This window comes from Pelophylax lessonae (genome assembly GCF_965119305.1).
Source record: "Pelophylax lessonae genome assembly, chromosome: 1".
NCBI lineage: Eukaryota > Metazoa > Chordata > Amphibia > Anura > Ranidae > Pelophylax > Pelophylax lessonae.
In genome coordinates, this window is record NC_138768.1 from 430,085,847 (window position 1) to 430,099,357 (window position 13,511).

The following is a 13,511-nucleotide window of genomic DNA, read 5'->3' on the forward strand; positions in this document are numbered from 1 at the left end:
AATTAACAATTATTATTGCATGTGCAGGAAATACTGAAAAACCTCCATGCCAGAGGGTTTGATCCTTTGGTTAGAATGCTATGCGTGCCCCATCGTCAGTGTCCATAGGTGTAGTGGTCACCCAGGAATGAGTTGCTCAAGGACAGATATTTTGCAAACTACTGTTTTCAAAGCGATATCTGCCCATGTACAATTGTGAAGCAGCACACTTCTATTCTGAACAGCCTAAAAACAGCTTTATTGGTTCAGCAGAAATGAGCAAACAATGCTCATATCTAGCAATAATGCGTTTCGCCCCCTACTGAAGCTTAATCGCAGAGCTAAGAGACTTGGGGAAAATGGGAGTTTATATACATGCACAGAAAACACACCCACTCATAGTTTGAACTATAGGCAAAACTTGCTTTTTCCCCATTATGGATGGAGCAATTGAGGGTTATAACCATGTCCCATTGTGGAGATTTCCCTTCACTTCCCATCCCATAGACAAAACAGGAAGTGAGAAGAAATCCATTCAAATTAAGAAAGTTCCTTGGGGACCTCAATGTCACCAGAACTAGTGTTCCCACTGGAAGTTTCCCTTCTATTACTTTTCTAGGGGAAATACAAAATTTGGGATTTTCCTTTTACTTTCACCTTTAATGATAATGGTAAAAAAAAAGTACAAAAAGAGAGGGTGAAACTCCCTAATGGGGGCACGCACAGTAATAAAAACTGACAGGGGTTCTAATCTATCTCCACTCTGTCCAAAACTAAAAAAGTTTTGCCTTTAGTTATACTTTAAAAAAGGGACAAAGTCTTCCTATCTAGATCTGATCATCTTCTATGCAAGATATTTAGCAGTACTGGTGTCCTACACTGTCAAAGTGTTGCATGATCCTTGGGGAGTGCTCAAATTATCCACTAATTTGAATAAGTATGTAGCAGGCCTTTTGGAGCTTTGATGTGATCTGAGTTAGGCCCCTTTCACACTATCTGTGCGTCGGACGGATTCCGTTTTTCTCAGCGGGGGATCGAGCCGCCGATCCCCCGCTGAGCAGGAGGATGACAGGTGTGCCTCCGCGCTGTGTGCGGAGACAAAGCTGTCAGTTCCCCATGCATCTCTATGGGGGAAATCGGATGGGAACGGACCGTACAGTTTTTTTCCCATTTTTGGCATGGAGTTCCCCCTCAAGATTCTCACAGCGCAAGTCGCGCCGCAAGTCGGATCATCCTGATCCGACTTGCGGTGCGACTTCCATTCAAATCAATAGGCTCCCATAGAGAACCATTGATTTTGAATGGAAGAAAAAAAAAAAAAGTATAACGTGGCTGAATGTACTTCATCACGTTCGGTCCCGTTTTTGCGTTTGAAACGCTGGGAAACACACGTTCGAACGCAAATAATTGCGTTCCAAAAAACGTCCCTGAACTCAACTGCCTGCAAATGACTGTAAACGACCCTGTGTACATGGACAGATAAGATAACATAGAGGAGGGTTCAAGGCTTCTGAAAAAAAACACCCAACTTCTCCTAAACGGCCATTTACAACGTCCCGTGAGCCTAAGGGCTCATGTACACTGCAACTTGTAAACGGCCGTTTAGGAGCATTTGGGTGTTTTTTTCAGAAGCCCCTGAACCCTCCTCTATGTTATCTTATCTGTCCATGTACACAGGGTCGTTTACAGTCAATTACAGGCAGTGGAGTTCAGTGTCGTTTTTTGGAAAGCAATTATTTGCTTTCGAACGTGTGTTTCCCGGTGTTTCAAACGCAAAAAAGCGACCGAACGCGTTCACCCGCGTTTAGCGCTTGCGTTTTTAGGAGGCTATATATCACTTACATATACACACACATTATATATTTCTGTTGCATTGTGGGTGTTTGGAAGGGTCTCCTGATGTGTTTTGCAAAAATCGCCCTTGAGCGCAAACGCCGCTAAACGTGTCCAAACGCGGCATGCAAACGCGACACAACTGCGTTTTTAAACGTTGTTCTGTAGCTGTCAAGTTCCAGCGTTCAAAGGACTTTTTCAAATGTCCCGTGTACTGTACATGTAGCCTAAGTGTGAAAGCAGCATTATGTCCCTTTAGGTTCACATGTGAGTAGTCCAGTTTGATACACTGTTGTCATAAACTGGCAGAAGGTTTCCTAGAATTAGATTTTTTGTAGCTACATTTTATGGGTACAAGAAAAAAAAAAACTGCTCATCGGTTTAGCATCATTCAAAGTAGTATCTACATATTATTTGCACTTTTATTTTTCTGTGGAGCCTGCAATACCTGCTAGCCAGGCTCTTGTGCAGCAATTTTGCACAGCACTTAATTAGTTAAAACTACAAAAGAAAGGGAAGCATTAAACAAGCTGAAGGCTGTGTCCTATCCTATTACATGCTGGCCTTCCAGCTGTAGCACATCATTTAGGAAATACAAACAAAAGGCAGAGTTTTAACTTTCACCTGTCTAGTAACATCATTTACTTGGTTACACCTTAGGATCCATGCGGGCACATGCATCTTCTATACAGAATGTCACAAACTAGACTTCACTACAAAGTGCTAGGATCACACAACATTCTACTTCCAGGAATAAGAATATCTGACCACATCTTTAGGCCTGTGCAGAGACAGTAGGGCTTAGTTACTAAAGGAGTATGGATTTTTTTTACTTAGATTTCTAAATAAACTTATGTTGACTTTGAATATCCGATCGTTTGCAAGATAAGCGAATAAAGTGAACCTGTAGACAATACACACAAACATTCACATATTCTGAACAATCAGTAAAAACACAAAAAAAGCAAGCCATCCCAGACCTCAGTAGCTATAGGTGTTACAGATAAATTTGCCGGGATCCAGAGGCTTTAAAGGGCGTTAGGCCCATTTCACACAGACAGGCTGATCGGGTCCGCCTGAAAAACTGATATATGGAGCGGCGGATGTCAACAGACATGTGTTCACCCACCGACATCTGATCCACTAAAAGCAGATGGATGGGGATCTGTTCCCCATATGTCTGGCAGATCAGGTGACAGCCGGATGTAAACAGACATGCAGTCCGTTTCCATCCAACAGCCCAGAGGGGACAGCGGGCTGTGCCCGTGTCTGCATCAGTGGAGCGGACACATACCCGTCAGCCACTTGCTCAGTGGGGATCAGCAGAGAGATCCCCTGTTGAGAAGGCAGATCCCCTGGCAGGCTCTGCCAGTGTGAAAGGGGCCTTAATGTTGCGTTACTATGTGCATTGTGTTAGGGTGGCTCATTCATTTGAATGGGCTCCCTGGGGCAGTAAAGCACACCAAAAATGTGCATGTACTTTTTTTTTTTTTTAAAGGCAGCACACCATTTTGTAGTACATTACCATGCGTTGTCAGCATTTGGACACCATTACGGAGATCCAGCGCAAGTAGCAGACGGTGCTTGACGCGCTTCGAAAAGACTTCCAGGACACATTCTGGAAGTAGCAGGAACGCTAGCAGCGTTGTATTGCTGTGCAAGGGGGCTATTTTGAAGGTGATAGTGCGTAAACGTAAATACCGGTAAATAAAGTACATTCTTGTAAACCGAGTTGGTCTCAAAAAACTTTTTCATACCACCTCATATTTAGGCTCCGTTCACATGTAGGCGTTTTGGGGCGTTTTTGGGGAGTTTTTCTGCTCTAGGATCAGCTCTCAAAACGCCCAACAAGACAAATCCTATTCATTTCAATGGCCCCTGTTCACATCTGAGCGTTTTGACGCTGTGAGCAAAACGCCCAACGCTCAAAAAAGTACATGAGCTTCTTTTTGGGCAGATTACAGGCGTTTTCCATTGGTTTCTATTCAATCTAAAAACGCCTGCACAAAAAACGCCTGTAAAAAAGGCCTGTGAATCGCGGTAAAAATCGCGGTAAAAAATGCGCGAAAACGCTACGCTCAGGTGTGAATGTAGCCTTAAAGCTTCACACAAGCACAGAACTTTAGATACTTTACACTACTTGCATTTCATAAAACATTTAAAAGACATACTCCAACCATATGCAAACATGTAACAAAGATGTAACAAAGTCACATTTAAAAAAAAAAAAAGTGCATTTATGACATTTTTTGCATTGAAGCCTGCAGGAGTATTGCAATCAATGTGTCATGTGTGCAATGCACAGGCTCCTCCATTGGTTACATTACAGCCATGGCTCTGTACAGAGGAAGTAAACAATGGACATTAAAGCCAAGTTCCAGCGGTTTTGGGTTTATTAAAAGTCAGCAGCTACAAAAAGTGTATCTGCTAACTTTAACTACTCACCTGTCCCGCAATCTAGCGATGCGGCCACCCGAAGCCTCTGTTCTCTCCCTCGGCTCTACTGGGGGCAGCATCACTAGTGAGGGCACCTGGCAGGGACAGCTTGTGGCTTCACAGCCGTGTGCACACCGCACATGCACGAGTTGCGCTGTGCGTCCTGAATGGCCGGGCAATCTTCTGGGACCTCCGACGTGTCCCAGAAGAAGTTTGCAGGGAGGGGGAGTGGAGAACTTTCGCTCGACCCATCTAAGCGGCCCGAGCAGAAGGGGAAGCGGGTACCTGTCAAATCTAGGCACCTGCTCCCCCCCCCACAAAAAAAGTGGCATATCAGGGGGTCGGGAGTCCTTAAAGCGAAGTTCCACTTTTGGGTGGAACTCCTCTTTAGGTTCAGAGATATCACCACAATTGTACTGGCACAACCTACGAGACCCTCTGCTGCGGTGGCAGATAGGACTTGTAGTTTTCACATAAGAGATCCATATGAATGGATTTGTGGATCCACTTGCACAAACGAGTCAAAAAAACAACAGAATGTTCCAGGGAAAAGCACCAAGTGAGGGTGAGAGTTGGAGGTTGGGGAATGCAACCAGGTTTCATGTTACACCCTAAAAAAGGATATTACATGGCACATGGTCACAGGGGGCTAGGCCTTGAATGGCAGCAGATCATTTTTAAAAACATTTGTTTCTTATTGTTAATGGGGTCATCATATCGACATTCGTTCATTACCACAGGGACAAGAAAAGCGGATGAGCGTCTGTTTACATCCGGCTCTGTTAGGCCAGAACTCAGCCAGAAGTGGGAATGGGTACCTGTCAAAACTAGGAACCCCCCCAAAAGGTGCCAAATGTGGCAGTAGGGGGGGGGGGCGGGGCGAGAGGCAGACAAGCAGACCCCTTGTGGGTGAAGTTCCTATTTTAGTACTCTTGAACAACATTCAAATGTACAACAATGAAATTTACTTTTCCCATGGATAATTGTTTAAAAATCTACTAGTGTATGGCCGGCTTAAAAAGAGGCTTACCCTAGAGACCCATCACAGTACCCTTCAACTGAAAATACTATTACATGTACAGTATGTACGTATATTTCTTTTCTCAGAACCAGATCCACATTTTGGAAAACAATCTTGACCCTTTAAAATATATCATTTTTTATGTCCTTAATTTTGCTTTCAATTCAAGCCAGGGGAAGATTAGGTTCACTGGCCCTTTATTATTTCAGAGTGATCTGGCCTACATAATGAACCTTGTGAGCAGCACTGCAATAAACGTAATCAGGCCGTGCTGATCAATACAGACATCCATGGTCAAACACTGTACACACATTAAGCGCTGAGTTCAGGGTGTTGCCAAACCAGGGTTTGTTTGATGAGTGCAGACCTTGATATGCTTGTCTTGGGAAATACAATGTAATCTGTGTTAAACCATGTCAAGAATAAACTTGAAATGAACCATTATAGTTTATTGAAAAGAACAACCACCCTCAACAAAAAAATATACATACTAAGAATCTTATGTCACATGATCACATACATACTAAGAATCTTATGTCACATGATCACATACATACTAAGAATCTTAGGTCACATGATAATATACATACTAAGAATCTTAGGTCACATGATAATATACATACTAAGAATCTTAGGTCACATGATAATATACATACTAAGAATCTTAGGTCACATGATCACATACATATTACTAAGACTCTTATGTCACATGAACACTATAGCAGACCCAAATCAATGAAATTCTCCTATGGACAATCAAATGTAAACTCCAATATTTAAAAAACGGAATCATTCAATGAATGAATGCCTGGTGATCCTGCCATAAATGTCTTTACTCATGCACTTCTTGTTATAGGCTGGTTACACACTGTCAGACTTCTAAAAGGGACTGCGTGTGGCTGTTTCAACACATATAGTAGGCATGATCCACTGCTGTCACCATCTGAATATCCGCCCTCAGAAATGCCATGCAGCCCTTGCTTGAGGGCATGAATGAATACAGGACGTGGTTGCAAACAGGCCGCAGGAAATTATGCTGTGATTCAACAATGGATAGGAATAGGTGGAAATCAATATATAAAAAAAAAAAAAAAACACACACACACAACTGATATACACAGTGTTTTATCAAAATAAATGACATTCAGCTTGCACAGCTTTGTGGGAAGACCTGAGATGTAAGAGCCCCCCTTTTTCTTTTTCTTATTAACGCGGGCACCCTCTATTCCATCTCAGCAGGCAATCCTTGACAGATCAGATCAGAAACTGATGTCCCATATCCACGTCTAATCTGTCTGTCTCCATGCGATGCAGGAAAAAATGGACCCATGCAAGCCCTAGGGAGCAGCCAGATGTGAGCAAGTGCGTTTGTTTATCTCTGCAAAAGTGGAAATGATCACACGATCAGGCCAATCAGGTCCGCCTGTCTGTTTTTCAGTTGGACCTGATAGGCCACCCATTCTCCTCTATGGAGAGGCGGATGTCAGCGGAGGTGTGTCTGCTGACACCTATCTGTCATCCAATACAACAAGATCCACTTAAAAACAGACGGATGGCGATACGGTCGCCATCCGCCCAGCGGTTTGGATGAAAATAGACATGCTGACCATTTTCATCCGATCTCCCATAGAGGAGAGCGGGACTCTGACAGGTCTGTATCTGCACAGTGAGCAGAGATGGACCTGTCATCTGCCTGCTCAGTGGGTACCACTGAGCAAGCGGAGTCTGCCCAGCAGATTTGCCCTGTGAGAAAGGGGCCTAACAGAGCCGGATGTAAACAGACACTCATCCGCTTACATCTGACCAACCATGGGGGTTCACTGGAGTTTGTATTTTTGATCCATCTAATCGCAGGTAAAAAAAAAAAACTGATGCAATGCCTGTGTGAAAGGAGCCTAAATGCTGATAAACCCTATACAATTTTCTTTAGATTTTTTCCTTAAAGCTGGATACACACTATACAACTTTTGTTATTAATTTCCTTTAGATTTACCTTCAACTATGTAGTGCAAGGGCCTGCCTGACTCCATACAAAGTAAAAGGGTTTCGATTTGACCTCATATTATATGGTTTTGGTAAATCTAAAGCTGGATACACACTATCCAACTTTTGTGGTTAGATTTCCTTCAGATTTACCTTTTCTATGTAGTGCAAGGGCCGGCCTGATTGCATACAAATTGAAAGTGTTTAGGTTTGACCTCATATTATATGGTTTTGGTAAATCTAAAGGAAAAAGTCTTCAGAAAATCTTATAGTGTGTATGGCCCATAAAGGAAAAAATCTAAAGACAATTATATAGTGTGTATGGCCCATTAGATTTACCAAAACCATATATTATGAGGTCAGATCTAAACACTTTCAATTTGTATGGAACCAGGCAGGCCCTTGCACTACATAGTTGAAGGTAAATCTAAAAGTTGTATAGTGTGTATCCAGCTGTAGGCTGCTTTCACAAGGCTCCATTGTATTGCAAAAATGCATTAAAAACGCATGTGCATTTTTGCCGTGTTATCAATGCGTATTGCTCCTTTGAAAAAAGGACAACGACTCAAAATAGGCCCTGAAAACACAACCGTGGGTGCATTTTTGACTATTTATGCGTTTTACATTCATTTCAATGGGGAGGTGCATTTCTTTTCACCGCAGCAAAAATGCAACTGACTGCTGTGAAGAGTTCTATAGGATTTAATAGTCACGCATTTTCTTATGGCTTTTGGTAAGGCAAAAACTGAAGAAAAACTGAACAGTGTGTAAGGGCCTCAAGGCACGTGTCAAACATTCTTTCCAAAGTTATATGCAACATTATAGCACATGATAACATGTCATATCTAATTAGCTATACAAGCTAGATAAACAAAATACACAAATCTCAAGACTGACCCTATCAGGTTCTGATCTCAGTGCATTCTAGAGCTCAACACACGTTACAATCAGATAGTACAAGCTCCTTTAAATCTACCAACAACTTAGCAGAGCAAGGACCTGTCTGACTGGATACACACCGATTGAGTAGATTAGGTAGGTCCTCATATTTCAGAGTTTTGGCCATACACGCTTAAAGCGGTTGTAAACCCTATAAAAAAAAAAAAAAATAAAGAAAAAAAAACCTGCAAGACAAAGGCATAATGGGCTAGTATGCATCGCATACTAGCCCATTATGTGTAACTTACCTTAAAACGAAGCCCCGACACGGACCCCCGGACATCGATGCGGGCGCTGCCATGATCCCTCGTCGTCTCTTCCGGGTTCAGCGGCTCCGGCGCGCTGATTGGCCGGAAGAGATGGCTCCAGCGCGCTGATTGGCCGGAGCCGCGATGACGTCACAACCGCGCATGCGCGCGGGAGTGATTTTTCCGGCAAGCTCCCGGCAACTTAATTGAAGGTCCCCCCGGACCTTCAGAGCGCATGCGCCGCTCGCGCGAGCGGCTGCATGCACTGTAAATATCTCCTAAACCGTGCCGGTTTAGGAGATATTATTTGTACCTACAGGTAAGCCTTATTATAGGCTTACCTGTAGGTAAAAGTGTCAAAAAGCGGGATACAACCGCTTAAGCCCTGGTTCACACCAGTGCGGCTTTAAAAATCGCACTACTTCAGCGTGATTTCAAAGCGGCAGATCAGTGCGATTTGGATCTCCGATTTCCCTGCAGCTTGCGACTTCATTTAATAGAAGTCAATGCAACTCTCGATGGAATCTCAGAAAAGTAGCGCAGGAACCTTTTTTCAGAGTCGCAACAATTTGAACAGTTCAATTGAAAAAGATAGGGTGCGATTTGTCATGCGATTTTGAACTGTCAAATCGCATTGGTTTGAACGGGGGCTTAATTTGGTATCTGACTGAGTCAGCAAGCAATCACATAGGCATACTATACCTTCTAACTGTTTTAGACCAGATTTAGATCGGACTCAATCAAAATGAGTTGATTGGCCAGGGCAGAAAGTTACTGATCATGTTCAGCAGCACTGAGATACTTTGTTGATGAATTAAATTGCATTTTAATCTATTAGTTAATGAGTTTGCATAGGGAAAACAAAGATGCAAACTTATGATCGTATCTTCCAACACCTTAATAGGAAGTACACTATAAGCTATAATTTGTACCTATAGATAAGCCTATGATAAGGCTTACCTACGAGTATTGTAAATATCTCCTAAGCTTGCACCGTTTAGGAGATATTTACATTGCATGCAACTGATGATGTCATTGGTACATGCGCTCTTAAGGAACGGCCACCTATGCCGTTTCTTAAGAGCCCTGTGCTGTGAATGACGGTTCCCCCGCGTATGGGCGAGAGTGACGTCATCGCGGCTCCGGCCTGTCATACAGCTGGAGTCCGCAGACCGAGAAGGAAGATGGATGCAGCCTCCAGCAATTACATCGCATCCCTGGAGGGTTTTGTTTTCAGGTAAGTTTTGCATAATGTGCTAGTATGCGATGCATACTAGCACATTATGCCTTTACCTTGCAGGTCCAAAAAAAAAAAACAATCAGTGGTTTACAACCGCTTTAAAGTGTTACTAAACCCAGGACCCTGCATTCACTATATCTGGCCTCCCACCGTACATGGAAATGTAATTATTTTAGTAACTATAAAATGCTAAATAAATAAATAAATACCTTTTCTCATCAGCAGTATATAGCAGTCTTGTGACTTCTATCAATGCCTGGTTAAAGTCTATGGGAGAAGTTTACATTCTCCTCTGACTGTCCTATGAGGCTGCAGGTCCCCTGACCCTCTGTCTGGACAGTGTTGATTGGCCCTGTGCTGATCACATGTACTCTCCCTAGAAAAAAAACAACTCTCTAGCAATACACACCAAACTGAGCATGTGCAGCTTGCCCCCAAGGCTCTGTTCCATCAGAAGATGGATTGGGGACTGTAGAGGATCAAACAGCCTTTATACACAATGCACAGGATGAACCCCTTAGGTTCCACAGTTTAACAAGCATGCTTTATTGCATATACAGACCGATTTTACTGTTGTGGGTTTAGCCCTCGTTCACACTGGTACAATTTGTCATGAGATTTGACAGTTCCAAATCGCATTACAAGTTGCACCCTATTGCCAGCAATGGAACGGTTCAAATTGCCACGACTCATGTCGCAGCGACTTTGAAAAAGGTTCCTGCACTACTTTTTATGATTTAATTGCAAGTTGCCTAGACTTCTGTTAAACTAAGTTGTAAGCCACAATGAAATCAGGGAGGTGCAAATCGCACTGATCTGCAGCTTTGAAATCATGCTACAAGTGTGAACTGGCACTTCAGGTACGTTCACATGGGAGGTGGATTTGAAATCGTGCGAGGATTTCAAACCTGCATTTCAGTGCGAGTTCGGGGACGATTTGAAAGTCATCTGTGTGGGTTCATGCTCAGGGGTCTATTGAAATCACCCCCGAAGTCGCCAAAAGTGGTGCAGAAACTACTTTTGAAAATCATTGCGGTGCCACATAGTTGGTGTCGCACCAATTCAGAGAGTACTGTTGCCAGCAATAGGCTGCGATTTGACATGTCAAATTGCCCCAATGTAAATGTGGGCTTAGTGCCAGTTCAAACTGACGTGAGTCAGGTGCAAATTTGATGCCTAGATTCGCATGTAATCCAAAAACACATTGTGTCTACTGACAATAGTTCACATCTATGCTTTGCGAATGCGATGCGGCAAACAAAAAGGGTCCTGTGCAAGTTTACTACGTTGCGATTTTCCTCTCCATAGAGATCAATGGAAACTGCACTGAAATCGCATCTTGTGTTCAGATGTGTGCGAACACTTTCTGTGTAGATTTTTACATATCCCCCCCCCCCCCCGAAAATAAATCGCAGCTGTGCCCAATCCCATCCAAAAACACATCAACATAGCACTATCTTTAGCAAAAATTGCAATGCAAAAATCGCACTGAACTCCAGGAGAAATCCGCATGAGAATCGCACCCCTTCACATCGCATACGTGTGAACCCAGACCTGCGTTCTCACGATCGCATCCTTCTGATCAGTTGACACTGATCAGAAGCATTTAGTTGACACTGATCAGAAGCATTTAGTTGGCACTGATCAGAAGCATTGATCAGAAGCATTTAGTTGGCACTGATCAGAAGCATTTAGTTGGCACTGATCAGAAGCATTGATCAGAAGCATTTAGTTGGCGCTGATCAGAAGCATTTAGTTGGCACTGATCAGAAGCATTGATCAGAAGCATTTAGTTGGCATTGATCAGAAGCATTTAATTGGCATTGATCAGAAGCATTTAGTTGGCACTGATCAGAAGCATTTAATTGGCACTGATCAGAAGCATTGATCAGAAGCATTTAGTTGGCACTGATCAGAAGCATTTAGTTGGCACTGATCAGAAGCATTGATCAGAAGCATTTAGTTGGCACTGATCAGAAGCATTTAGTTGGCACTGATCAGAAGCATTTAGTTGGCACTGATCAGAAGCATTGATCAGAAGCATTTAGTTGGCACTGATCAGAAGCATTGATCAGAAGCATTTAGTTGGCATTGATCAGAAGCATTTAATTGGCATTGATCAGAAGCATTTAGTTGGCACTGATCAGAAGCATTTAATTGGCACTGATCAGAAGCATTGATCAGAAGCATTTAGTTGGCACTGATCAGAAGCATTTAGTTGGCACTGATCAGAAGCATTGATCAGAAGCATTTAGTTGGCACTGATCAGAAGCATTTAGTTGGCACTGATCAGAAGCATTTAGTTGGCACTGATCAGAAGCATTGATCAGAAGCATTTAGTTGACACTGATCAGAAGCATTGATCAGAAGCATTTAGTTGGCACTGATCAGAAGCATTTAGGTGACACTGATCAGAAGCATTTAGTTGGCACTGATCAGAAGCATTTAGTTCACATTGATCAGAAGCATTTAGTTGCCACTGATCAGAAGCATTGATCAGCAGCATTTAGTTGCCACTGATCAGAAGCATTGATCAGCAGCATTTAGTTGCCACTGATCAGAAGCATTTAGGTGACACTGATCAGAAGCATTTAGTTGCCACTGATCAGAAGCATTTAGGTGACACTGATCAGAAGCATTTAGTTGGCACTGATCAGAAGCATTTAGTTGGCACTGATCAGAAGCATTTAGTTGGCACTGATCAGAAGCATTTAGTTCACATTGATCAGCAGCATTTAGTCGACACTTATCAGAAGCATTGATCAGCAGCATTTAGTTGCCACTGATCAGAAGCATTGATCAGCAGCATTTAGTTGACACTGATCAGAAGCATTGATCAGCAGCATTTAGTTGACACTGATCAGAACATTTAGTTGTTAGAGTGCTGGTGAGGAAGCAACATATGCCAACTATATCAAATGCCCTTTAAACAAATAAAACAAAAAACAATCCTGATTGCTCTTCAGAGGGCTGACACTGGGGTAAAGTAGCCCTAGTAGAAGGATATTGTAGAGTGTATGGGCTGCTTTAGGTTACTATGAAGAGTGGGTGTGTAAGAAGCATGTGTGGATCAAGTCCTGTACTACACACACTGCAGTATGCTGATGATCAGAGTGCTGTCAGATCAATGCCTGTGTATAGAGAAGCTCTTTGCAGGGAACAGAGCTCCACATCTCCCTATACAGGGCAGCAGACACATTCCACTCCCTGGCCTGCACCCCTATCCACTCATCCATCCATCCAGCACTCCTCCTGTAAAGGGGATATCTGCTTACCTTTGCTATAGTCATGCAGCTGTCCTCAGGTGCTGCCCTGTACACGGCCCGCTGCAGCACTGCTCTGGGATCACACACAAGCCCCGCCCACTAGCCCAATGCTGCTCCACACTGGCAGGCAGCCCTCCTCTCCTCTCCTCAGGCTGCTCCTCTCTGCTATCCCCTTGCAGGCTCTGCCCAGTCAGCCGGTCACGTTGATTCATAAATCATCACAGGGGATTGTATTTTTTTATAACGTGTGATAAAAAGGGGGGAGAGTCCAGCACACAGCCGGACTTCAGACTGTGCACAATGACATGCAGGGACAGCGAGAGGATAGATGGAGGATTAGGAGCCCTTCCTTTGTTTGCATGCAGTAATAGGAGCCTCCCCAGGGCAAGCAAATTCATATTTATTAGGAGGGTGTGGCCGGGGGGGGGGGGGGGGGAAGACAACAGGTTACCATCCCTGTGTGCCTGAGGTGACTACAGACACCATGGCTCCTCCTCCTCCTCTGTGTGGAGACTTCAGTCAACATGTTTATTGTCACATGAGGTCCCACAGTGCACACTGAATGA

At 43.4% G+C, this 13,511-nt stretch overlaps 1 protein-coding gene across 1 annotated transcript in view; it reads right to left on the reverse strand.

Annotated features, from left to right (window-relative positions):
- CORO2A (coronin 2A) overlaps nucleotides 1-13,286 on the reverse strand; it is a 237,248-nt gene extending 223,962 nt beyond the window's left edge. The window contains exon 1 of the mRNA XM_082263489.1: nucleotides 12,955-13,286. Coding sequence (XP_082119615.1) covers nucleotides 12,955-12,969 — 15 coding nt within the window. The 5' untranslated portion in view covers nucleotides 12,970-13,286. The remainder of the gene's footprint in view (nucleotides 1-12,954) is intronic.
- Nucleotides 13,287-13,511: the final 225 nt, after the last annotated feature.